The sequence below is a fragment of the Dunckerocampus dactyliophorus genome, chromosome 13 (assembly GCF_027744805.1).
Source record: "Dunckerocampus dactyliophorus isolate RoL2022-P2 chromosome 13, RoL_Ddac_1.1, whole genome shotgun sequence".
NCBI lineage: Eukaryota > Metazoa > Chordata > Actinopteri > Syngnathiformes > Syngnathidae > Dunckerocampus > Dunckerocampus dactyliophorus.
The window spans coordinates 3,208,517-3,235,913 of NC_072831.1; the positions used below are offsets into that span (position 1 = coordinate 3,208,517).

General features: G+C 41.9%; 2 protein-coding genes across 4 annotated transcripts in view; both read left to right on the forward strand.

The window, feature by feature from the left end:
* The window catches only part of vps8 (VPS8 subunit of CORVET complex), a 78,858-nt gene extending 74,283 nt beyond the window's left edge, over positions 1 to 4,575 (forward strand). For both annotated transcript variants that reach the window (XM_054796028.1, XM_054796029.1), the window contains 2 exons: positions 434 to 514; positions 2,949 to 4,575. In XM_054796028.1, the coding sequence (XP_054652003.1) occupies positions 434 to 514; positions 2,949 to 3,074 (207 nt within the window). In that variant the 3' untranslated portion in view covers positions 3,075 to 4,575. The remainder of the gene's footprint in view (positions 1 to 433; positions 515 to 2,948) is intronic.
* Positions 4,576 to 5,852: 1,277 nt separating this feature from the next.
* pcca (propionyl-CoA carboxylase subunit alpha) overlaps positions 5,853 to 27,397 on the forward strand; it is a 30,435-nt gene continuing 8,890 nt past the window's right edge. The window contains exons 1-13 of one of the 2 annotated variants that reach the window (XM_054796953.1): positions 5,853 to 6,158; positions 6,756 to 6,815; positions 7,810 to 7,857; positions 8,110 to 8,178; positions 9,428 to 9,541; positions 10,764 to 10,817; positions 12,785 to 12,916; positions 18,060 to 18,096; positions 18,316 to 18,394; positions 22,181 to 22,283; positions 22,479 to 22,573; positions 24,685 to 24,835; positions 25,844 to 25,987. In XM_054796953.1, coding sequence (XP_054652928.1) covers positions 6,105 to 6,158; positions 6,756 to 6,815; positions 7,810 to 7,857; positions 8,110 to 8,178; positions 9,428 to 9,541; positions 10,764 to 10,817; positions 12,785 to 12,916; positions 18,060 to 18,096; positions 18,316 to 18,394; positions 22,181 to 22,283; positions 22,479 to 22,573; positions 24,685 to 24,835; positions 25,844 to 25,987 — 1,140 coding nt within the window. In that variant the 5' untranslated portion in view covers positions 5,853 to 6,104. Of the gene's footprint in view, positions 6,159 to 6,755; positions 6,816 to 7,809; positions 7,858 to 8,109; positions 8,179 to 9,427; positions 9,542 to 10,763; positions 10,818 to 12,784; positions 12,917 to 18,059; positions 18,097 to 18,315; positions 18,395 to 22,180; positions 22,284 to 22,478; positions 22,574 to 24,684; positions 24,836 to 25,843; positions 25,988 to 27,397 lie in introns of those variants that run through there. The other variant, XM_054796955.1, reaches the window with a different exon arrangement.

Below are 27,397 nucleotides of genomic sequence, written 5' to 3' on the forward strand. Positions count from 1 at the left end.
CGGATAGAAAACCATAAAACCTTGTTGGAGCTTTTTGGAGGTATTTTAATAGCAGCCTTTCTAGGCGGAATAGGTGTGTCCCATTAGGTGCATTCTTAGCTTCCTCTTTGTACCTATTTTTTATATCTTTAGAACACACAGAAAGAAGACAGATGTGTGTTCATGTCTCACGTAAGGATTGGGGATGGGCAAATTCAAAAAAAAGTGCACTTTTCCTTTCAAGCCAGGAATGAAATGAATTTTGTGTCATGTCTGTGATTAGATTTTTTTTCGACAAAATGAAACAACTGAATGCGCATCCTTCGAGACCAGTGATTCCTTCCTTTTTGCCTGGTCTTCCACCACCAAACACGACACGTCGTAACACGAGGGTCACCTGTAAATTTATTTGAGAACCAAATATTAAGTTCATACCTTTTATTTTGGAATCCAGGTGCTGGATGAGGCAACGTTAGACTTTCAACAAGGCCAATCATGGGATCAACTACGTTGTTTATACAAAGGACCATCAAGGGTAAGTCGATACCCAGACTTGCCGATCTACAGCCACCTCCTCTGGTTCTGCTGCGGGGACATCAACGTGCCCCCGGTCTAGCTATGAGTAGTCACAGTCTACGGTCTACGGCATGGGTTCTCCTCCCGGTCAGCCCAGAACACATCACCTGTAGTAGTGGACCTTTGCTTCAGTGGAGACTTGACTTGGTCTGTGTCACAGTTGGCTTGGGAAGGCCCAGTATTCCTCTGGTGGAAGTATAGAACATATAGCCAGAGACATGGAGGTCTGCTGTTGTCACAGCCTGGACGGCAAAAATGGGAAGGTGATTGATTGACACTGCCATATACGCATTGTGTATCACATGGAATATACAAATGACATCTTAGGCTATGTGATCTTTATTCTGTACAGATTGCACATGTTCAACATTAGCGACCGTAATCCCAACACGATGCTCGACATCGGAACATCAACATCAGGTTGTCCCTGACATGATTCATCAACTTTGCTGAAATACAGTATGTTATATATTGTTTGTAATTATCTTCTACATTGTTCCATTTTTGAAAGCGAACGGTAAATTTGCAAATATTACATTTATAGTTCATGACACCAGTGATGACGAGCTAGCTCTCGCAGCTCAGGCTCATTCCCGGAAGTGACCCCGTCAGTGAACCATCACTCAATAAACATGGCGGTGTACGAGACAGAGGATGTTTACAGTGATCATAGCCAAGATTTGAGCGATGTGGCAATAGTTTTGGAGAAGGAAGAAACTTTTGGAGATGAAATAGAGAACTTGCAGAACATGGATTTAAGCCTTAAGACACGGAGATGACGATTGGTCACCTTCAAAACACAGAATGGTAAGTGTAAATTACTCTGGAGTTGCTTATCCTTCAATTACTCTTTTAAGTTGGCTTCTTAATGAGCGTAAAGGGATTTTAATGTACATGTGGCCTCGTGTCGATGACGAATGTTTGCCGTCACTGCCTGCCCACAGTAAATACAGACCTGATCAAAATCTTAAGACCAGTCGAAAAATTGATAAAATTTGCATTTTGCACATTTGGATCTTCATGAGGTTTTAAGTAGAGCTACAATATGCAAAACAAGCAGGGGGAGTGAGACAAAAAGCATTTTGAAAAAGTAATTTATTGAAAACAACCATTAAACTGAAATAGGCTGTTTATCAGCTGATCAAAAGTTTAAGACCACAGGCTATAAAAAATCAAAATCTGCTCAAAATGTTGATTTTCTGTCAGGCATTCCCCCTGTCATGCCCTCCTGATGGTAAAGCTAAGAAGCTTTCTCTTTTTCAACGTGGATTGTGGAGCTGCATAAGCAAGGCCTCTCGCAGCGTGCCATGGCTGCTGAGGTTGGGAGCAGGAAATCAGTCATTCTACATTTTTGGAAAGATCATATTGTATCTCTATTGTAGCTCTACTTAAAACCTCATTAAGATCCAAATGTGCAAAATGCAGATTCTAGCAATTTTTCAGCTGGTCTTAAGATTTTGATCATGTCTGTTTATGGCTGTGGAAAGATGTTTATACAACATGTATAATGCTTTGTAGCCTTGTGGATCGTGGACTAGTGTTTAGTAGACATTATGTAAACAAAACATGACTTACTCTGTTCTGTGCTAACTTTGACCTAGTGGTCATTCTCCCTTGCTGTGATGCTTTTTCGTGTGTACTGGTGGAATAGCATCCTTTTGGATCCATTTGGAAAAGAAAACAAACTCACAGTAGCCCTCGGATCATGTAAACATCCAGCAGCAACACAAGATTTTGGCATGACTACTATTTTGATTAAAAATATACTGAACCAAGTCAACCATCTAACTCGAGAAACATCTGCTTTAGCTGAGGGGTGTCACCGTGATGACCTCACTTCCGGAAATGAGGCTGAACTGTGAGAGCAAGGTTGTCATGGTTGACAATGTAGAACATAATTACAAACAAGTTATAACATATTTAAGCCAAGTTGATGAATCATGTCAGGGACCCTTTAAGATCCGTGCTGAGCGTTGAGTTGACAGCCCAGGCTTTTAGCTCATCACGTGACTTGCATTCCAAAGGCCACGGTGGTGCGCAAACCCGGGGGGTTATATGATGTAAGGACGGGGAGCAGCATAGCTGTGTCATCTCAGGTTTTCAAAGTACGGGGCACCTCGGGGGAAAGGAAAGGAGTACAAGTAGAATTGGGCAGAAAATGCCATAAAAAGCTGCAGCTGCTCCCTAAAGCCACTAGATGGCTTCAAAGGCTGGTAGATGACTCAAGCTCAGGTGTAGTATTATGGATTGTGAGGTGTGAGCATAGCTAACCATATGGCAACCCATTGAGCAAAACCAATAACAAGAACCAAGACAAGAATAGCCTTGATGTTTGATTAAATGTTGGGATGTAGATCTATCTACTAATGGCTACTTTGTTTTCTCTTCCCCAGTTGTCCATCCTGGCAGAGCTCTCTCTCTCTCGTTCCAATGAGAAGGCAGGGCTTCTCATTCAGGCTCATCCAGGACAAGACCCTTTCAATCTTAAACTATCACCTCCACCTGTGTTGGAGGAATGACACCAAAACAATAGTTTAGCTCTTGATCAGGAGGACGAGATGAGCAACAACACTGAACAGGATGCCTCTTTGTTGTCGACGATGCAATATGCATCTAGATATGCGGCTTAAGATACCATTCATACATGATAGATTTTAAAAACACAACCATTCCATACAAACATTTGTTGATGTAGACATCAAGCTTACATGATAAAATAAATAAGGCAATTGTATGAAAGTGTCATTCTTACAGTATTTTCAAATGTGCAAAAGAGCGCATCATATCCTCAAGCATGCTGTAAGGCAGGGGTCCCCAACTTTCAGGCTCAAAGATAACCATCCATCCATCACTTTCTATGCCGCTTATCCTGATTAGGGTGGCAGGGGTATTCTGGAGCCTATCCCAGCTGACTTCAATGATGACAATTGTAAGTAAATTTAAGCATCATATTTTATGTAAAAAAAAATACTGTTAGAAATCCAGTTAGAAATCCCCCAGTTTTTGCAGTTTTTTGCAGTTTTTGTTTTATGTGTGTCCCACTCTGTTGGACGGTTCTTGAGCACACCATCTAACTTTGTCCCACGGTGCACGGATAGACTACTATACTGTATTTTTTACCCTTTTTCTTTCACCTCATATTTGCTGCCAAATGCTGATACTGTGTGGGAATGCATAAAGGTAAGATTTGATGACCTTATCGAGTGCTAATGTGTATATTTGTTTTCTGAAAAACAAAGTCCAGGCTGGCGCTGGTGGATGGTGGCTCAGTATTCGTTGATTACTTTTAATTTGATGTTGTTCCTGTCTTAATTTTACACAATACATAATAGCCAGTGACTAGCTAGCGCACTGCTAATGCTAGCGTTGCTAATGCTACTTATATCCATGCTCATCTTCTGTCATGCTTAGCGAGAGAGCATGAGCGACAATCCTTTCTCTGGCAGCCAAGGCTCTCGCGTTGTTTAAGGGGCTGTCCACACAGAAATGTTTGCGGGTCAAAACGGCAAAGTATTTTATGGTTTCAGCCTCTCATCCACACGGAAACGGCGTTCTGGATGACATGAAACAGTATTTTTGAAAACAGCTTCCAGAGTGGGAAATCTTCTTGGATGGTTTGGTGTGTCACGTGGCTTCGTCTGTGTGTCTGTTCATAGCGCCACACGTAGGTGTGCCTTATGTATTGCATCCTTCATTCACAACCCTAGATGCTAGCCAAGTACTGTATAGCCAAATGGATGAATGAAGACTAGATCTGATTTGTTTGGCTTTGTTTTCCTGTCCCAGCTGCTGCGTCCATGTTCATTGGATCACTTCCATTCTCTTCTGAACTCTCATAAAATGTTATATTGAAATATACTCGCTCAGTTACGTGTTGGCTAGATTGAGACATGATTCATACTATATTGCAACAAACATGAACATCTACCAAGCCAGAATAGCAAAGATCGTATTGTACTTATGGATGTAACAATTACCGGTATTAATGATTTTTTTTTTGTTGTTTTACAACTTTATTTCGACTTGATTTGTTTCTCGTAACATTACAACTTAAAAAAAACATCCTGTTTATTTCATGTTTTAACAATGACAATACTGCATTGAAACAGTCACACATAATAGTAGTAATGAAATGATTATCCATGATAGTGAACAGAATGAAAAGTACTGTAATGCACATCATTGTAAAAAAAAATATATATATATATATATATATATATATATATATATATATATATATATATATATATATATATATACACACACATATATATATACATATACATATACACACATATATACATATACACACATATATACACATACACACACACACACACACGTACATATAGTCATACTGCTGATATCACCGTCGCTGTAATAAAACCAACAACATAATAACACCCTGGTTAACTCAGTGAGTAATGTGGGGAAGTACGTATGTACTGTGAGTGTGCATATGTACAGGTATCTCTGTATGTGAGGAAGACTTCATATATTTAAAGGTGCAAGAATGTGTGGGCGTGTAATTGTCACTGAGAATGCATGAAAGGAAAGGGGCCGCCTTCCACCTCCCAGAGAGCCCTGCCCCAAATAGCCAGGCCGGGCCCCGGCCGCCAGAAGGCCACCAGGCCCACAGGGACAGGCAGCACAAAGATCAGTGCCCCAAGAGCCAGCCCAGAGAGCCCCCCCCCCCCCGAGAAGACCAGCAAGGGGCCGAAGAGAGGTAATCCCAGCCAAGGACAGGGCGCCGGCGGGCCGGAGGACTGCCAACCCCTGAGACCAGCGAGAGATCACACCCCACAAAGGCAGACGGGTAGCGGGGGCCACAAACCGGCAGGCCCAGAGACGCCTCCACAACCGGAAAGAAGCCCGCCCGCGCCGGAAGCGCCAGATCCCACCCACCGCCACCCCCACCCCCAGGGAGCGGAGCCCGGCCCGACCCCCGACACAGGGCCGCCCCGCCAATGGATGCAGGAGGCACACCCTCCACCCACCCGGCGGAGGCACGGGAGGCAGAGTTGTATCACCCAGCACCCGACCCCACGGAGCAAACCCCTGTATGCCCCCCCCCCCCCCCCCCCAAAAAAATAAATAACTAAACTAAATAAATAAATAAATAAAAGTACACACACGCACGCACATACACACTCCTACGCACCCACACGCACGCACATACACACTCCTACGCACATACACACTCAAGTTCTGATTCTGATATCAACCGATACCAGTATATGTAACACAGATACTTTTTATATCTTTATCCCTACCAAGCAAGATCAACGAGCTGACAAAGAACGTAAAGACCTTCAGGGACTGCAGCTTATTGGCATCACTGAAACTATCTCTATTTTATCTGCAAGTGTGTTTTGTTTTGTGTGGTGTTTTTGTTTCTACTAAAATAAATTATTCCAAGAAAGTGGCCCATGACAGGAGAATGCCATGTACTAGAAAGAACAGAGGGGGCGCCAATGCAGTACGATTGATGCCGACTGCCATTGGCAGAAGAAGAAAAAGTCTGTGTTGTGGTTTGACTTGCAATCAAGATGGCGACGCGCAGTTACTTTCCATCACTTAGCAGACTGATGTTTGCTGTAAAGGTGAGAAAAGTTAGCAGATTGCGTGAATGAACACTTGTGTTGAAGAGCTTACTTCATCAGCTCCACGACTGTAGTCGGACAACATGTACGCATGCCAACTCTTAAGTAACGGAGTTGTATTGTCGCAAACATGATCATGTACTGTGGTATCTCATCGCATATAAGGTTGATATATTTATTTATTTGTATACATATGTGCGTGAGCCAATTGTTCCAGCTGACAAGTAAATGACAACGTGAATTGCCGCGGTTGTGATGGACGTTGTCCCCAAATGTGCAGCGGACAATGTGTCCTAATGACCTACGGTGAAAGAGAATATGTCTTACCATGTTACTCTGATGCGTTGTATTTGTACATCAATGCACGCTTACAACCACACTACTAAACATTTTACTAAGTTAACACCAATCAACCAATGCAACTTTCATATTTTTGTTTGTTAATGGAGCTCAGTAGTCTGCTGGTGGAGCAAATGTTGCCTTTGTGTGTCGGAGAGTAAATACACTGGCTTGCTAATACATTTCATTTGATGAATAATAAATCAATCAGCTTAATGTTAACAAACAATGAAATGACACAGGCATGGTGTTTTGCAGCGTTGTCCCTTCCAGTGTGGATGGGCACAGTACTCCACCGCCCCCAGTCCCAATGAAAAGGTAATCAATGTTTCTTTTAACTCAAGAAAAAACATCATTGCTTTATGAGTACAAGGCATGTCGCTCGATGTTAGTCTCGCCGCTTCATGCTCCCAATTTCAAGTCATGCTGTTTTGTTGTTGAATACGTATTATTAGTAAAAAAAATATGCATTTTTAAGCAAATTTGATGTATTTTTTTGCCTAAATGAAGCATTTTCAAGCGTAAACACGGATAAATGAAGTAAAATACAAATATTAGGCATTCAGAAGACACATTCAAAGAGGTTGTGATGATATGCGGTGCACTGATCACTAGGCGTCAGTAATGTTACTGAAATGTTCGGTGAGATAGACCAGCACCAGCAGGGACAACAGGCTTTTTTTATTGCAGCTTTGAATGATCTCACAACAGGAACAACAATCCTTAACATGAGCTACTGCTGCGGCCGTAACACACGGCAAGCTAAAACTCAACTCTCAACCCCTGGTATCACCTCCGGTCCGCCCCCCCACTCATCTCCCCATCCACCTGAACACACCAACACATACAAGCACGAGTCTTATTTATGTCTTATTTTCTCTTATTATGTTGGTTAATATGAGTGTAAAGATGACTATAGGGGTGTTATTTCATGTCTAGAGGGCTCTAATAATGTTAAAACCCGTATTTAGAACTTTGTAAACAGGTTTTCTATGCTCTAATGACAATATTCCATCATATAATTTCTAAGGAATCCTTCTTGGCACAAATTCACTTATCATTAATTAACCGTGATAAACGAGGGATTACTGTAGTGCTTTTCATTCTTAAAACTGACTTTCACCCAAATATGCCACGAGGTATGTCATTAAAGCGCATAACGAGCCAGCGCTGTCATACATTTCACATTGGTTTACCTTTTGCTTGACAAGCACCTGCCAAAGAAGTCTTAATCTCTAAGAAATAGAAAGAAATATTACCGCAGTTTGCAGTGACTCAATGTTTGTTCCTTTCTGTTGTTTCCGTCCCACAGACGTTTGACAAGATCCTAATAGCAAACAGAGGAGAGATCGCCTGCAGGGTAGGAGCGACTGGAACACTTTTAATCATGGAACTCGAGCTGCGTCTGACCGACTGTGGAACATATGACGACACTTACTACTTCACATGGAAAGAAAGAAAAAACACGTTTGCAGAAGCCATTGTCGTTGAATTTAAAAGCTAACAACAACCCCTCCTCAAATGTCATGTGTATTCAGTGCAGTGATGTTTGTGAATGACTATAAAGTGAAACCCTGAAGCTAACGCACTTGCTGTGTCTGTGCTACGTCAGGTGATCAGGACGTGCAAGAAGATGGGCATTGGGACGGTTGCTGTTCATAGTGATGTGGACTCCAATGCTGTGAGTTATTTCCTGTGTGTTGAGTCGGCTGGATGGTCAGGTATCAAAACTCCGTTGCACGTCGGACTTGGATGTAAGTTAGCGACTCCAGACTAACTCGCTTTACTGGGTTTTACTGGATGCTGTGCGGGGGGGTCCTGCTTGACACGACTCTGCAGCATTGGCAGAGGGTGTGTCCCTGCTATCGTGGGATCACACTCGTCAGCCTTCCTGGTAAGGTTTATTCAGGGGTTCTGGAGAGAGGGTCCGGCGGATAGTTGAATCTCACATTCAGGAGGAGCAGTGTGGTTTTGGTCCCGGTCGTGGAACTGTGGACCAACTCTACACTCTCAACAGGGTCCTCGAGGGTGCATGGGGGTTTGCCCAAACCGTCTACATGTGTTTTGTGGACTTGGTGAAGATATTGGACTGTGTTCCTTTAGGAATTCTGTGGGAAGTACTGCACAATTCCTAATTCAGGTGGTTCGCTCTCTGTGTGACTGGCGTCAGTTTGGTTGGCATCGCCGGCAATGAGTTAGAGTCGCTTCCAGTGAGGGTTGGACTCCGCCAAGGCCGCCGTTTGTCGCCGATTCTGTTCATCACTTTTATGGACACAATTTTTAGGTGCGAAATTGATTTTCAAATCAATATGTCGATACTTTCGATACGTCGTTGACTGATCGTAAGCAGAGCCATGTGTGACTTGTGAATGTTTTCATTCTGAAATAATGAATCATTTATTTGAATGATTTTATTCTTGAACCTATTTGCCTTTTTTATTGTTTAAAATGATTTTGCCCTTTTTTTTTCTCTTGTTGTATATTAGCTTGGCTATGTTGTAAATCCCGTTACCTCAATATACTTCAGGTTTTAAATGAAATAAATAAATAACTTAAATCAATTCTGATGAAGTATCGGATCGGTATCGCTGATACCAGCCTGAATTTGACTCAGTATCGGATCAGAAACAAAATCAGTGGTATCGCACATCGCGAGTGTGTATGTGGCCGTATGTTATGCTTGGCCCCGTCTGCTCATCACGCGGTTGAAACCCCCTGATTATTTTGGGTTCAGGGTCTCCATTGAAGCTCATTTTACTGGAATTTTTTGTGCGCAAGTTGTAAAAATTGCCTTTAAGTGTTCCTGTAGTATGAGCTGAACTTCAGAAATAAATGCCATGCAATAAATGTATGAAGATGCAGCTGACACTAGTAAGAGCGTGATGGTGGTGTTATCCAGCGTGGGCTAAGGTGCTGTCGTGTGTTTCCAGGTTCATGTCAAGATGGCAGACGAGGCCATGTGTGTTGGGCTCGCCCCCACTAGTCAGAGCTACCTCAACATGGAAGCCATTCTGGATGCTGTAAGAGCCACTAAAGCCCAAGCGGTAAGTATTTCGACAACACCCAGGGTCATAAATAAATGACCAAACGCTTTTGTCAGAGGTTTACATCATCCACCACGGCCACAGTATGACAAATCAATCAATAAATATATCAACAATGTGTGTATTAGCTGGGAAAGCTGTAAAGAAAGACACGAGCCACCAGAAAAGCAAACCTGACCTGGGCCTGTCCCAATAATACATCAGTTAACCACACGATAAACTAGAAAAGCACTCGGAGAGCACAGACCTGTGACAAGCGCCATGTGATTTACAGCATAAATATTTATTTGAGCTATTTAGAGTCCTTGACCATGAAAAAATACTATGGAAGGGTTTGAATGACTTAAAGAATGCTAACATGTTAACACCTAGCATGATAGCACTAAGTGTTTGTGTAAGTGCCAACCTCTAAAAATACTATACTATACTTAGTATACAGGCAATTGTTAGCATGCTAACGTTAGCATGTTAGCAAGTGTCTGCTTAGGTTCATATTCATGAAAATCGAAAAAAATGCTCGTATGCTCATGATAGCATGCTTTTTCCACGGGGTTAATACTGCGGCCCTGACCAGTGCCACTCATCATACACACATTGAAAAATGTACAGTTGATCCAAGTGATTGGTGTCGGCCGGTCTCAGTCATGGATGATTGGAATGATCGGAATCGGCAGCATAAAACCCTGATCGGAGCATCCTAATCGCAACAGAATCCTATGCCATTTTGTAATCCCAGTGGGTCACGTGATGCAGGCGCAAAAGAGAAAATATAGTTGAAAACTTCATGGGGGAAATCTCTCAGGCAATAACAATTATTTGCAAAGGATGGGATCATTCATTTCCAGTCCTGCAAAACTTAGTTCATTCTGACAAACACAGGATAAACTAAAATGGCAATGAAATCATTTTGCCAAATCAATTCGCACTATTAGAGTGTGCACCACCATACTTGTGGTCAAAGGTGTCATTGATAACCTCGTGATAGCAGGAAGTACTGATGCCCATGCTAAGATGGTGTAAAAATAATAATAATAACGGGGTTCAAAAAGGGACGTACTGCTGTGTTGAAACTTTCCTGTTAATTCCCGGAATTCCATGGTTTTAGCTGGCCTTCGAAAATATTCAAAGTGGGTTTAGGACTTTCTTATTATTCTTGGATTTATTAACAAAAACGAGAATGTTTAAAATGAAGATAATGATTTTGTTTTTCCATTTTATGAAGGTTCACCCGGGTTACGGCTTTCTTTCTGAAAACAAAGAGTTTGCAAAGAGACTGGTGAGTGCATTCCTAATTTATTTTAGCAATTCAATAAAGACAACAGGAATTGTTTGAAGTGATTATCTTGGACTATGCACTTGACTTGTTTCATCAACCTAAATAATAAACAAATCCATCTGCAAATCTCCTTAGATCTTTACTTTCCCAGTGTTCTGAGTATTGGTCAGACAAATTAGTCCAGTAATCCCTCGCTTATGGCGCTTCAGTGGTTTGGTTTCATTGGTAAGATTTTTGTAGTTAGAGCATAGAAAACCTGTTTATGACCTTCTAAATTAGTTTTTTTTTTTTAACATGATTAAAGCCCTCTAGACATGAAATAATACCCCATAGTCATCTTTACACACCTATTACATCATAATAGCAGAAAATAAGCCATTTAAGACATAAATAAGACTTGTGTTGGCAAGGGGAGCTGAGTGGAGGGCGGACAGGAAATGACGTCCATGAAACAGCATCGATCCATCCATCCATTTTCTATGCCGCTTATCCTCACTCGGGTCGCGGGGGTATGCTGGAGCCTATCCCAGCTGACTTCGGGCGAGAGGCGGGGTACACCCTGGACTGATCGCTGGCCGGTCGCTAATATTTTTGGAAAAACTGCGAAAGAGTGAAGCCGTGAAATTCAAAGTGCGAAGTGGCGAGGGATTACTGTAAATGCTGCCAACGAGACACGACATGCTGCAGTCAGTCATGATCACCAATGAGAAGTGTACTGTGATGGCCTCGTCAAGTTAAAAGACAAGTGCAAAAGGTTTGCCAGAGACCTCCGTGGCATCACACTAGCTGCTCGGAGCGTGTGCCCGAATACAGTGCACCTTGCTGGGCCACAGCAGGTGGCTCCACCTGCTCTATACTATGGCTCTCCTGATAGTAGTGATGTGGTCGTATAATGTCATGATGTTTGATTAGGACAAATCAACAGGTACAGTTGGTCACATCCCAATTTGTTCTTACCTCCAGATGTGCACAAACGACACTTAAATATAATTTTTTTTTAAAAGTAGCCTTCCAGTTTCAAAAAGTTATCGGTTATCTGTACCGTATAGGTCTTGAGAAGCAGAAAGTCATCAGAATCGTTTTGGAAAAAAAGATATAGTGCATCGCTAGTGTAAACCCAATTTTACTCACCACATCTTTTCTGTTATAGCTAATGACTTTTTGTTGTCCTGTGTGATGCTGCTTCAAGTGCCCGATGGGATTGGTCGTATTAAACTTCCCTGGTTCTGCACCACCACGGGAAACTTGTGCATGACACTTTTTGCACTCAGCTGCAGTGCCTTTCTCAGACTTTAACAAAACATACACACGGCCGACATCACTCCTACTCCTTGATGCTCTGTTACCACGTTAGCGCACGTTGTTGCTGCTGGATACGCGTGCTGGGGCGGAGTCGACTGCTTGAGATGAGTGCCAATATCGGAGATTTTAGATGTAAGATGATATAATCCGATACTTGTTTTTTTTCCGATATCGGATTGGGACACGCTAAAGATCTTCAACTTGCGGCGATGATCTCTCGTCTTGTAGTACATTATTTCCTTGCTCGCTACGGGAAGCTAACAAGCTAAGGCTATGTCTACATGAGCCTGGATCACATTTCTTCACTCCAGTGATAACCTCTCCAGCGTGTCCTAGGTCAGCCCCGGCTGGGCATACCTGGAACACATTACCAGGGGGGAGTCCGGACTAGATGCCCGAGCTACCTGAACTGGCTCCTCTTGATGTGAAAGAGCAGCGGCTCTATTGTGAGCCCCTCCTGAACAACCGAGCTCATCACGTGTCCATTATCTTTAAAATCAACGCACGGAACATCAGGAATGTTTTTGTGTTAAAAGGCACATCTACCGATGCAAAGAAATATTTAATTTTTACTGCCAAAAATAGCTCCTTCACTTCATTTCACTGCTAATATGGTTCAACAATGCTAGAGAGTAACAAAGATGGTATGTCTTTTTGTTTTCTAGGCAAAGGAGGGTGTGACATTTATCGGGCCAGACACTCATGCTATCCAAGCAATGGGAGATAAAATTGAGAGCAAGCTGATTGCTAAAGCTGCCAAAGTCAACACTATCCCAGGATTTGATGGCGTGGTCAAGGTATGGCAAAGCACCTACTTTGTGAGTGCCCGACTGTTACCCTTTTTACACGCTGACTGGTTCAGAGCAGCTTTTCAGAGCTTTTGTTTTCCATTGTCACGGTTCCACAAGGGTGCTGAACTGGTGCCGTAGTTTTTGTCCATGTTTTTATGGTTATTTCCAGCATACAATTGCACATTGGTTGTGGAGACAAGTGTTTTATTTTGGAGAGCTGAGACAGCTGTGTTTGATCACTGCTTTATGGTAACGTTCAAGAACAAATACTTACAGTACATTCCAGTAATTCTTCACTTGAATATTACACAAAATAATAACTACCATAAATTCCGGTATATACGCCACTACTTTTTTCTTAAACTTTGAATCCTGCGGTTTATACAGCCGCACGGCTAATTTATGGCTAAATTCTAATCTTGTGACATCTCCTTTACTTCAGAACTACTTCTAATTGTTTAAATACTGTGCCACTCATCAGTCTGTGAGGAAACAGTAGCTCTTTCACAAGCTATCAGTGTACTCACAACAAGCTTGTCAACCCATTGGATATCATTACAAATAACAGTATAACAACATTACAGTCGACTCACTTTGTCATCTTACAACGAACACCAAATTCATCACATAGCAACTTAACACTCAAAATGTATACCTGAGAGATATGCAAAAATGTACAAAAACAAGTTTAAACTGAAAAAAAAACCTCTTAAAGTTTTCCTGTAATGCAGGGGTCTCAAACTCAATTTCACTGGGGGCCAGTGGAGGTAGAGTCTGGGTGAAGCTGGGCCGCATCAAGTATTGGGAGTAGGGCTGGGAATCTCAGGGTACCTCACGATACGATACCATTCACAATACATCCATGTGATAACACCACTGTTAGTTCAGTGTTGGTGTTTACTTCCAAGTATGGAAGTAACACTGAGCTTGCCAGGATGTTGCGGGCTGCAGTTACACTACTCTTTGATGTCCAGTCGCGGGCTGCAAGATACGATTTGGTGGGTCGCAAATAGCCCGCGGGCCACGAGACCCCTGTACACATACAGTCCTGATCCAAATTAGAAAAATGTCAAGAATGTACGTTTGCACTTTTTGATTTAAGGAGGTTCTAAGTAGAGCTTCAAAATGGAAAAAGACGACATGGGAGTGAGAAAAAAAAGCAACTTATTGCAAAGAAGCATGAAAGTGAAATAACCCGATCAAACGTGTAAGACCATAGCCCAAAAACAAACCCTGAAATACAAATAAAGCATTCAAAAAAGGAGTGACTAATGAGTAGCTGACTTGATGCCTGCCAGTGTTTCCAGGAGACTAGTGGGAATGTTGCTCCAGGTGGTGAAGATGGCTTCATGAAGGGCATCCACTGTCTGGAACTGATGTGCATTTTTGTAAACTTTCCTTGCCATCCATCCCAAATGATCTCCATTGGATTTAGGTGAGTGGAGCAAAAGAAGTCCTTTGTGAAGTGCAGCGTTGTCCTGTTGAAAAAGCCAGTCATTACCACACAGATGAGGGCCTCAAGTCATGAGGGATGCCCCCTGCAACATCTGCACATTGCCATCTGCCATTTGACACCCCTGCACAACCTGAGGTTTCAGTGCTCCATTGAAGGATCATGATGGTGCCGGGTAGAAAACATCTCAGGTGCGATCTCCTTGTTATGCCAGTAACGTTGGAAGCCACCTGGACCTTAAAGGGAGAATGAAACTGTCTTCCACCTTTCAGTCTCCCATGTTTGGTGCTCTCCTGCAAATTCCAAACACACCGTTTTGTGGCCTTTGAAGATTTTTTTTCTTCTTAAAAACCTTCTCTGGCAGATGGCACCTGATGGTTATTGGACTGCACTCGGCACCAGTAACAACCGTCATTTGGGCCGAGGATGGTCCTATGTCTTGACGGACAGCCAATGGCTCATTTTTTTGGGTCTACCACTTGACTTTTTTGTTCCATGAGCCTCAGGATGGTTGAAGAAGTTTGAAATGTCTTACTGCGTCCAACCTCAGCAGCAATGGTGCGCTTCGAATTGTCGAGATGCATAAGCAAGGCCTCTCGCAGCGTGCCATTGCTGCTGAGGTTGGGCACAGTACAACAGTCATTGAACATTTTTTGAAAGATCCTGAGCATTATGGAACAAAAAAGTCAAGTGGCAGACCCAAAAAAATCACACCTGCGCTGAGCTAGCGGATCCGATTGGCTGTCCATCAAGACACAGGGCAGTCTTCGACCCAAATTAAAGCCCTTACTGGTGCCGACTGCAGTGCCATAACCATCAGACGGCATCTGTGGGAAAAGGGTTTGAAAAACAAAAAAGAAGTCAAAGCCACAGAAGTGCCCGTTTAGACTTTGCCAGGGAGCATCAAACATGGGACATTGAAAGGTGGAAAAAAGTTTTATTCTCTGATGAGAAAAAATGTAACCTTGACGGTCCAGATGGCTTCCAAAGTTACTGGCATGACAAGGAGATCCCACCTGAGATGTTTTCTGCCGGCACAGTGGAGGGGGGTCCATCATGATCTGGGGTGCTTTTTCATTTAGTGGAACACTGGAGCTTCAGGTGGTGTGGGGTCGTCAAATGGCGGCTGCTTACTTGCAGATGTTGTCAGATGTTACCCTCGTCTGTGTGGTAACAGTTGGATTCTTCAACAGGACAACGCTGCAGTTCACAATGCTGGCTTGGCCAAGGACTTCTTCAGGGAGAATAACATCACTCTTTTGGACCATCCTGCATGTTCCCCTCATTTAAATCCCATAGAGAACATTTGGGGATGGATGGCAAGGGAAGTTTATGAAAATGGCCATCAGTTCCAGACAGTTGATGCCCTTGGTGAAGCCATCTTCACCACTTGGAGCAATGATCCCACTAGCCTCCTGGAAACACTCACATCAAGCATGCCCAAAGCCATTTTTGAAGTGAAGTCCTACAGGGAAATTTTGTTCTGGTTTATATATGTGTGTGTGTATGTATGTATGTGTGTGTGTGTATATATATATACACACACACACACACACACACATACATACATACATACATACATACATACACACACCCAGACACACACACACACACACACACAGACACACATATATATATATATATATATATATATATGACTTCTTTTTATATATATACATATATATATATATATATATATATATATATATATATATATATATATATATATGTGTGTGTGTCTGTGTGTGTGTGTGTGTATACAGGGTCCTTCTAAAAAAATTAGCATATTGTGATGAAAAGGTACTCTAAACGAGCTATTAACCTAATCATCTGAATCAACGAATTAACTCTAAACACCTGCAAAAGATTCCTGAGGCTTTTAAAATCTCCCAGCCTGATTTATTACTCAAAACCGCAATCATGGGTAAGACTGCCGACCTGACTGCTGTCCAGAAGGCTATCATTGACACCACCGAGCAAGAGGTTAAGACACAGAAAGACATTTCTGAGCGAATAGGCTGTTCCCAGAGTGCTGTATCAAGGCACCTCTGTGGGAAGGAAAAAGTGTGGCAGAAAACGCTGCACAACCAGAAGAGGTGACCGGACCTTGAGGAATATTGTGGAGAAGGGCCGATTCCAGACCTTGGGGAACCTGCGGAAGCAGTGGACTGAGTCTGGAGTACAAACATCCAGAGCCACCGTGCACAGGCGTGTGCTGGAAATGGGCTACAGGTGCCGCATTCCCCAGGTCAAGCCACTTTTGAACCAGAAACAGCGACAGAAGCGCCTGACCTGGGCTACAGAGAAGCAGCACTGGACTGTTGCTCAGTGGTCCAAAGTACTTTTTTCGGATGAAAGCAAATTTTGCATGTCATTCGGAAATCAAGGTGCCAGAGTCTGGAGGAAGACTGGGGAGAAGGAAAAGCCAAAATGCCTGAAGTCCAGTGTCAAGTACCCACAGTCAGTGATGGTCTGGGGTGCCATGTCAGCTGCTGGTGTTGGTCCACTGTGTTTTATCAAGGGCAGGGTCAATGCAGCTAGCTATCAGGAGATTTTGGAGCACTTCATGCTTCCATCTGCTGAAAAGCTTTATGGAGATGAAGATTTCATTTTTCATGACCTGGCACCTGCTCACAGTGCCAAAACCACTGGTGAATGGTTTACTGACCATGGTATTACTGTGCTCTATTGGCCTCATGAACTTTATCACAATATGCACATTTTTTAAGAACCTGTGTGTGTGTGTGTGTGTGTGTGTGTGTGTATATATATGTGTCTGTGTATATATATACAGTATGTATATGTGTGTGTGTGTATGTATGTATGTATATGTGTGTATATGTATATATAATGTATATATGTTTATACATATATTTTATATATATGTGTGTGTGTGTATATGTATATATGTGTCTGTGTATATACATGTATATATACTGTATGTGTATGTATGTATATGTGTGTATATGTATATATAATGTATATATGTTTATACATGTGTGTGTGTGTGTATATGTATATATATATGTTTATACGTATATTTTATATATATATATATATATATGTGTGTGTGTATGTGTGTAAATTGTTTACTCAAGATGTACATTCTTGCAATTTTTCAACTGGTTTTAAAAGTTTGATCAGGTGTGTACATACTGTACTCACAAACACACATGCACACTCACACAATGTATTTCTGAAAATGGACCTACAAAAGGTGTGTGGTCTTATATTCAGGGTAGTCTTATACTGGTGTCAGTGCAGTATCTGTTGTTTTTCATGTTGTTGCGGCCTTCTTTTATCATTGGCCACTGAGGTTAGGCATCGATCCTCGCATTTCAACAGAGACCCTGAACTTCAGAAGTGTTTGGTGTGGTGGCTTTATTTTAACATGCAGCTATCAGGCATGGAATGAAAGCAGATGCTTTGGATATGGTGTGATGGTAGAGTACAGCGTGTAATAGTGGCTTCCCCGCCTTTCCTCTCTCCTCCTCACTGACACTGCCAAGTGCGCACCCTTGATTATTTCTGTACATACCCACCTATGCCCACGTGACCAGAGCCTCCACACCTTTTGCCAACAGCAACCTAAACCTCCATGTCTCCTGTCAACTTGCAAGTGATTGCAGTCATTTTTGAGTCGTCAGTACAATTCTACTTTGGTTTATGTATAACCAAAATCACTCTCTGTTGTAGACTGCTGAGGAAGCTGTGAAAATAGCACAAAATATTGGTAAGTTATCACCTAACTGCAGTTCATTTGTGTCACATCCTTGTTTCTTTTCTAAAACAACAAGCCTGTTGACGGGTTTTGTACATAATAGCTTTATCAAGAACAGATAATAATAGCATACAGACCTGATCAAAATCTTAAGACCAGTTGAAAAATTGCTAGAATTAGCATTTTAGGATTAGTATTTTACGACTGATGGTTGTTTTTTGTTCCCGGTAGGCTACCCAGTAATGATAAAAGCATCTGCTGGTGGTGGAGGAAAAGGAATGAGAATTGCATGGAATGATGAGGAAACAAGGTATGCCTTTGTCACCAGAAATTGCTCATGAACGTTTGTATTTTTCATCACTTCTTTTACAATGTTTGGACCAGGGTATTTATCGGACTTCATTATCAAACGTATACTTCTTCTGAACCCCTACCGTTTCTGGTAGCTGAATGATGCATACACTATATGCACTCAGGTGAGTGTGGAATACTCCTCCCAGTGTTTCCCACAGGATTCCAATCTATTTGTGGCGGTGGAGGGTTGTAAGGTGTGGGAGGTTTGGGGGACGTAATGACATAATTGTCAAATTTGCACAATTGGTCTACCCAGTCGCAAAATTGAGTAAAAAACGATGAGAAGCAAAACAAATGCATTTAGAACTACAACTTTTGTCGTGTTTTTCAATGTCACCAAGACTGAGTACTTTTATATGGGGGGAGGGGCAGCCCACAGCAGCACTCGGTGCTCATCGAGAGGAGCAATGCATGCTTTTTTATAGAAGGTCAATTTTACTCCAGCAAACATAACAAACATGCAATAAATAGAAAGGTTATGAATTTGATTGATTCAAGTAAGCATTTGAATCCTGTGCAAAATGTGGTTTACTGTGGGGGAAATAAGTATTTCATCCACTGCTGATTTTGTCAGTTTAGAATTTTTATGGTAGAGTTTATTGTAACCATTAGATGAAACTAAAACATCAGGAGTTTGTGATTTGGAGAAAAGCTGTGTGGTGAGAACAAGGCAGACCATGAGCTATGGCATGGCTACTGTGAATGTTAATACAGTCATATGGAAGTGGCAGTGTGCGAGGCACACATTAAGTGCTTTTTGCACACGTGCACAATCCAAACTACCTTAAGCCCCGGTCGCACCGCCCGAACTTTGCTGTAGCGTCCCTGGAGCGGTGAAAAAAAAATCATCACCGCTCGTAACCGCGCACAAAATGGGGGAAAAAAATTAGAAAACATGGGCGTTGTCCTAGCGGTGCACCTGAAGCCGCCGTTGCTTTAGTGTTGGTTTAACAGAAGTGAACGTTGGTTTAGTGGTGACGCGAGCGTTGATAGAGCGGCGTTCTGCGCATGCGGGCTGGTGGCATCCTCATTGTTCTGTGGGTGGTGTCGAATAAACAAGCCTACTAGTTATTTATGACTTTAATCGCCAGGTCTGCTCGCATGCATCATACAGCTCCACACTCACACAACTGTTGGTCCCATTCGCAGTCCCACAGTGCCCTCTACTGGTCAGCATGTAGCAGTATAAATATAATGTGTCTGCAAACACTACACTCATGAAGTGCTGGAAGGCTCATCCCACAGCTTCACCAACAGCTTGTCATATCCATGGTAGTATAGTTTTACTGTAACTTTAAGCAAATTCGATATAACTGAGGTCTGCTTACAGCCGCTCCAACTAAGTTTTTGCAACGTTTAATCACCGCCCGGGCAAAGCTGGTGAAGCAGCAGTGGCCCAGCGTTCAAGATTTCTGCGTTGGCGTAGCGGACCCAAGCGTCCACGAACTTCCGTCTAGCGGCACCAAACTTTGACTGGGCGTTGTTGGAGCGGTGATGAATGTTGCCGTAGCGGAAAATTGCCCGCTCCTCACCGCTGGCAATATTTTGTGCATGTCAAAACTTTCAGAGTGGTAGGAGGGACCATCAGTGGTGGCCGAGCGTATAGGCCGTTGCCTTAACGGGGGCCGACTTCTGTTAAACGGTGGTGCGCGGTTACGAGCGGTAATGAATTTTTTTTACCGTTCCAGGGACTCTACAGCAAAGTTCGGACGGTGTGACCGGGGCTTTAGTGTTCACAGCGTCAGCGAGTGATGTGTGGATGTTTTTCCATTAAACAGCTGCTTGCTACTTGTTGATGTCCAAGCAGAAGCTGTAGTAATTCGTGCGAGAGGCAGGGTACACCCTGGACTGGACGCCAGCCAATCGCAGGGCTAATGTTATTATTATTATTATTATTATTATTATACATTATTTACATTACACCAGTGGTTTATTTAGTGTAAAAAAATGTTGACAATAATATCTTTGAGCATCAAGTTGTGGGACAATAAACATTTCAAAACGCACATGCATGGTTTTGTGACTTTTTGTTTGTCCAGTCATGTTTTTTAATTCTACTTTTCTTCAAATTAATTTGAAAATCTCATTCTCATGAACCTAACCTCGTGCATCGTCTCGTCTCGTAAGTTGGATGTTGGATGCCTAGTAACCACAAAAAAGAAAATAATGTTAAATAAAGGTGAATTTGTTTTTGATTGAGGTACATGAGTATTTGATACGGAAGTCCGATATTGGCTTTTTTGTAGATAACCAACATGCCGATGTTGTCCAACTCTCAATTTCCGATTCCGATTTCTACCGATACCGATATGTGTAGCCTCACATATCTTTTTGTGAGTACAATTGTTAAGTAGCAGTACTCTTAAATGTGTACTTCTCCACCCATCTCTGAGTCGATCATTCATGTATTACATATTTTATATAACAATACATGTGTGTTTCTTGTGCCTTGATTTGTTATTTTTGGAAAGATTTCATTTATTTTGAATTAAAGGGGTATCATTTAAAATACATGGATTTGCTGATTATTATTTTGATTGATAACTTTCATGTCCTTATTTTATTGCATTAAAACTACTATATATATACTGTGTATGTTTTTTGGCACTACTTTGTGCTCTATAGCTGATGTATAATGCGAATTATTATTGTGTTGGATGAATAAACTTCTTATCTTGGCCATCTGAGAACATCAAATACATTGTTTTTGGTGCCTAACTGTTTCCCAAGTGTATTAGTGCATGTGTGAATGTGTGAACGAGAGCCATTAACTGAAATTTCTTTGTAGAAAACCGTTTTATGAGGTACATTTCCTTGTATTCACTTACAGCGCAGCCTTGCCACATCCATGTATGTAGTGCTTCCTGTTTCCCAGCATGCTGCTGTACTGTTGTTGCAAATAGCCGCTAAGTCACATGTTTAGAGCTCACATTGTTGGCGGTTATTCTGCATTTTTCTTCGGTAGTGTCTTGTTTGTTATCTACCTGTTATGTTGCTGTGTGATTTTTTTTTTTTTTTTTTAGCTCTTTCTTTAAAAAAAAGTGAGCAAGACTAGTGTGTGGAACGGTAACTCCACCCCCCACGATTTTTAAGAAGCGGTTATGTTCATTGTGAGCTTTGCTGTTACTCTGCTTGTTTAAATATAGAGTTATCTTATTCTGTGAAAATTGAAAAAAACGATACCAATGTTGGCCAATATCACGTATTTATGGTGGCCGATAATATCAGACACCCCTAGTATTTGATCTGAATGCAAAACGTGACGGATGACGTACTTGGTAGAAAAAGCCTTGCTGGCAAGCACAGAGGTCAGATGTTTCTTTCGGAGAGAAACATCAAGCAGAATGTTTCCACCTCCATGTTTGACGGTTACATTGAGCATTTCTCTTGCCTCCAAACACATTGGGTTGAGTTCTCCCAAGACTTCCCTGGCAAACATTCAGAAATGTCTGTGCATGTTTCTTTTTAAGCAGAGGGACCTTGTGGGCACTGCAGGAAGTGAATTCCTTACAGCAAAGTGTCTTACCATTGTTTTTCTTGGCAACCTTGGTCCCAGGACACCTCTTACCGTGTACTTCTGGGCAGGCCCCTCACATTTCTCACAATCATCTTTCCCGTGAGGTGGAAAGGTGATTGATGTGGTTGAAAAAGAAATGGTTTGATACATAAAATTCTTGTTGAACCTTGAGAAATGAACATTGTGATACTTGGTAACTGAGAGTTGTTTGTTTGTTTGTTACAGAGAAGGCTTCCGGTTCTCATCCCAAGAGGCAGCATCAAGCTTTGGTGATGATAGGCTTCTGATTGAGAAATACATAGATAACCCAAGGCACATAGAGATTCAGGTATAGTCAGTGTTCAGTCTGATGTCTCCTAATAATGATCTTGAGCATTTCAGTGTGCTGCAAGGATAGAATCCATGAATCCATGAATGTAAATGATGGTTGGAATGACAAATATTGAATGTTTTGCACTGACCAACAGTATTTGAATGCTCAATGACATTTATTTCACAGATAAATGAGGTGTCCTTCTCATAGGTGCTGGCTGATAAACATGGCAATGCTCTTTGGCTGAACGAAAGAGAGTGCTCTATCCAAAGGAGGAACCAGAAGGTGGTGGAAGAAGCGCCCAGGTTTGAAAGAAACTGTTTTGGGTGTACAGTACTTTCAAATATTTTCTCTTTATAATAAGATCCTCTTTATAATAAGGACAGTTTGTTTCTTGTGACAGTTTATTGTGCCCACGACCAGCAAAAGGTTACAGTTATGCCATAAATATATATATTTTTTTTCGAAATATATTTTTTTATGTTATTAATAATGTTGGGGGTTTAGAATTGAGTTTTTATCTGTATTACGGCCACAGCAGTAGCCCAGTGTTATTAGGATTATTATTATTATTAGGGATGCTCCGGACAGAGTTTTATGCTGCCGATTCCAATACCGATCATCCATGAGTGAAATCGTCCAACAACGATCACATCGATGAAATGTTAATTTTTCAGTTTATTTATCATGAGTGTCGTATAAGGGGAGGAGTTACAATTCCAAGGTCCCCTGACTGCCAGGAGGTCCAAAATATAGGTAATTGTTAAAAATTAAAAGGGGGTGGGGGTCCAGGGTCATTTTTTTCATGGGGCCCAGAATTCCCGGCTGCACCCGTGCTATTGGCTATCTGATATAAAAAATAAAAAATGGAACCATAAAATCACCTTCATTTAGGCAAAAACTTGAAGAGGAAGAGAACATATGTCACTGGTGAAACTTCCATAGGATGAGACGCCTTCTTTAAGGAGACTTTGGATGTGAGAGTACATTGGTGGAGCTCTAGTAGGACTTCCAGGTAGCACATAAGGTGGGCTCCAATTGAGAGAGCAGTTGGCAAACCCGGTGTCTTCCACCGCTGAGAGAGGCTGGTCATCCAGTACGATGAATTCAATTATTTTTTGGGTTATTTGCTTTAGACTTCTGACTGTCGCGCATATACGGACAAATGTGGACTAGTGTTTTGGCTACATTAGCTGCCGTTTGACTGATGATCACATCATGAGCCTCGAAAATTCACCATATTCCGTCAAGTGTTTGTTCTTCAAATGCCATATTGAATTAAAGCTTTTTTTAACGTGCTATCCCGGCGAGCGATTTTTCATGGCATGTCTTGCAGGGTGCAACATTTATATCACTCGTACAAAAGGCAGTTCCACACGGCAGACGTGTTTGTTTGGGTTTGGCGCAGTGTGAAGGAAAGTGGACGGGGGAGCGATCACTACAGGCTGCATGCAGCAATAGTTCGAGCCGCAGGTGATGGGTTTTTGTGATCGGCGTCAAAAGGTATTTATGCTGAAATCACGGAAATCACCCAATACTGATTGGTGGCCGATCGATCAGAGAATCCCTAATTGTTATTATTGCCTGTCGTAAGATCATTTAAACCTGCAAAAAAAGCCCGTTCTTCAAGTGTGGTGCTTTGGTGGTTGAATCACCGAACAATTCCTGACACCCAGTGACTAATGTAGAATACTACATTCACAAGTTGGTGGTCTGAATGGGTTGTACTGTATTTGCATATTAATTCATTTAGCCATTTTTAAGCTTGAAAATGCTTAAATTGGGCAAAAAATACACACAATTGACTTAAATGTACATATTTATTGAATAATAAGATGCCGTAGTCAACCACGAAACAGCTTCATTTATGAATTAATGTTTGAAAAACCACGATAAGAGTGAGGAAGCGATATTCGAACCGTGATGTCTCGTGACTGTATATATAGATATGTATCCATACAGTGCAAACGTCAAACATTTACGCCATCATTTTCCAGTTATCTTACAAAATGGCGCGTGCCTTGTGTTATTAATACACCATGTGCGTCCAACTGTGTTCTAAATCTATTTTTATCACAAAACGTCTTTGTTGGCAAACAAGAACCTGAAGTCAGCTGCCTCGCCTGTCTATGATGTCATCAGCGATTTACTCTCAAAAATTGTTATAGTTTTACAGTTAACAATAACATGAGATGTTCATTTATCCCTTTTTATTCATCATTTAAATGCATTTGGAATTTTTACTAAACATATGTAGCTTTCTGGAACGGATTACAGTCGTCCCTCGCGATATGGCAGTTGGATGATCGCTCCCTCACTATATTGTGTTTTGTGCAAAGAGGAGTCTAATGTTCATTATTGTAAATTGTTAAGCATGTTACAAATACACTAAACTACTACACTGGTGGCTTTTCAGTACTTTCCTTGACCCAGTGACAAGACGAGCAATGGGTGAGCAAGCAGTGCAGCTGGCCAAGGCAGTGCATTACTCTTCTGCTGGTACCGTGGAGTTCCTGGTAGACTCCAAAAAGAACTTCTACTTCCTCGAGATGAACACACGGCTACAGGTCAGCAAGGCATTTGTGTGATGTCAATTCCTACATTCAGTTTCTTTAAGAATAAGACTGTAGGTAAGCAATTGTATACATAACACAAAATCAGCCAACACCAATGAAATCATATACAAGTATTTCATTGAATGAGACGGAGATGTTCTCTACTTTTATTATCACCTCCTAATCATTCACTTAGTATATGTCAGATCACAACACAAGAATTATCACTAGAGATGCTCCATATTGGCTTTCTTACCGACATCTGATGCGGCCGTCCCTCGTTTAAGATGGTTAATTGGTTCCAAACCAGACCGTCTTAAGTGAATGTCCGCAAAGTACGATTCAATATTAATAAAAACCTGTTTATAATCGTCTAAATACTAGACATGAAATAAAACCCATATAGTCACCTTTACGCTCCTATTACCCAATATAGTAGTGAGCAACGCATTCACATCCAGAGCGAATTGTCAACACAATTCCCTCCACATCTGACAGCCGATCTAAACAGTGGAAGACTTGTACAATTTGCCCTGGATGTGGGTGAGTCGTCGTGTGTGTGGTTTGCAGCGTGTCGGCGATGGGTTTCGCCGGCTGCGTTTATTTGTTGCCTCCAGCACACATGCACACACGGGCACTACATTATCCGCCGCCTGACCGACGATCACATCGCGAGCCTTGATAACTCACCACAGCCTGCCAAGCGGCCGCCCCCAAATACCACGCAACGCGCCACGGGATATTTTTCGTGGCATGTTTTGCAGGGTGCAAAATGTATCACTCTCACAATGACAGGGAGTCCCACACGGCAGCCATCCTTGTCGTGGCGTTGTGAAAGGAAAGTGGGCGGGAGACAGTCGCCATAGGCTGGATGCTTCAAAGGGGGCGGAGTTGATCGGCGGATGTGGTCTGTGTTATAAAGCAAGTATCGGCGTATGCCGATACCGTGGTTTTTCACAGAAAAACCGATTGGTCGGAGCACCCCTAGCTGAAACCATTTTGTTTTCATCTTTGTTCCAGGTTGAGCATCCCATAACGGAGTGTATTACTGGCCTTGACCTGGTGGAGCAGATGATACGGGTTGCCAAGGGTTACCAACTGCGACACAAACAGGAAGATATCCCAATAAATGGCTGGGCCTTCGAGAGCCGCGTCTACGCTGAGGTTTGCAATGCTCTTCGCTGTACAGCTCAATTTAATCAAGCATTCACTTCAATCTGTTTCAACCAGATGACGAACTTGAGTGATGGTAGCATGGAAGGGGAAATAAATATGGAATGTATGTGTAAAAATAGATATTGTACCACTCTTGAGCTGCCCCACAGATGGTCAGAGGCACTTCAGTTGCTCTTTATTTGGCAACCTATGTGAAATGGCAGGAAGTCATGACTCAATGGTATAATAAGAGAAATAATGCATCACACAGCAACTTCAAGGGTCCCTGACATGATTCATCAACTTTGCTTAAATATGTTGTATATCCATTGTAATTATGTTCTACATTGATCGATTTGTTGAAAGCGAATGGTAAATTTTCAAAAATGACATTTATAGTTCATGATGCCAGCCTTGACAAGGTAGTTCTCATTTCCGGAAGTGACATCGATCGGGGTACTATCATTCAGGTAAACAAACATGGCGGCGTGCGAGACAGAGGATGTTTACAGTGATTATTGGCCAAGGTTTGAGCAATGTGTCAAGAGAAGGAGGAAGAAACATTTGGAGATGAAATAGAGAACTTTTAGAACATGGACTTAAGTCCTAAGACATGGAGATGAAGATTGGTCACCTTCAACACACAATGGTAAGTGTAAATGACTGTGAAGTTGCTTATCCTTCAATTATTCTTAGAAATCGGCTTCTTCACGAGAGTGAAGTGGTCTTTATCGCCTGTTTGATTGTATACAGTATGTGGATAAATGGTCGCGCTGCCGCCCCTGCCCCCCACAGTGAACATTTCTGTGAAAAGATGTTTACGTAACATGTATAATGCTTTGCAGCCTTGTCACTATTGTGGAATAGTGTTTAGAAGACATTATATAAACAAGACATGACTTACTTTGTTCTGTGGCAAATTTGACGTAATGGTCATTCTTCCTTGTTTTGTGTACCGGCGGAATAGCATCCTTTTTTAAAATTCGTACTTTCAAGCCAAATGCTTCTTGTAAAGGTGTTCCTTTGAAGCAGTCATCAGTGAAATCACTTCAGCGAACCGAACTCAAGGTCTCTTGTTCTCTGTACTTTATCCATCCATTGTTGTGTTAAACCTTCCTCTTTTGGAAAGGAAAACAAACTTACAGTATCACTCGGATAATTTCAGTTTTGTGTCAAATAGTACAAAAATCGTTTCACACGAAAAAAAAAAAATCCGCTCTAAAGTTTATTTTTGGGATTATTTTATGGCCAATAGTGCTCATCCTAAATTAATTGAAAAATCTACATTTAATCTGTGATTGGTATCGATATCTGCCGATCTCACTCATGGATGAAGCATAAAATCCTGATCGGCGCATCCCTAGTATTAAGGACCACATTACACATTATTATATTCGATTTTAGAATATTAGACTTAGA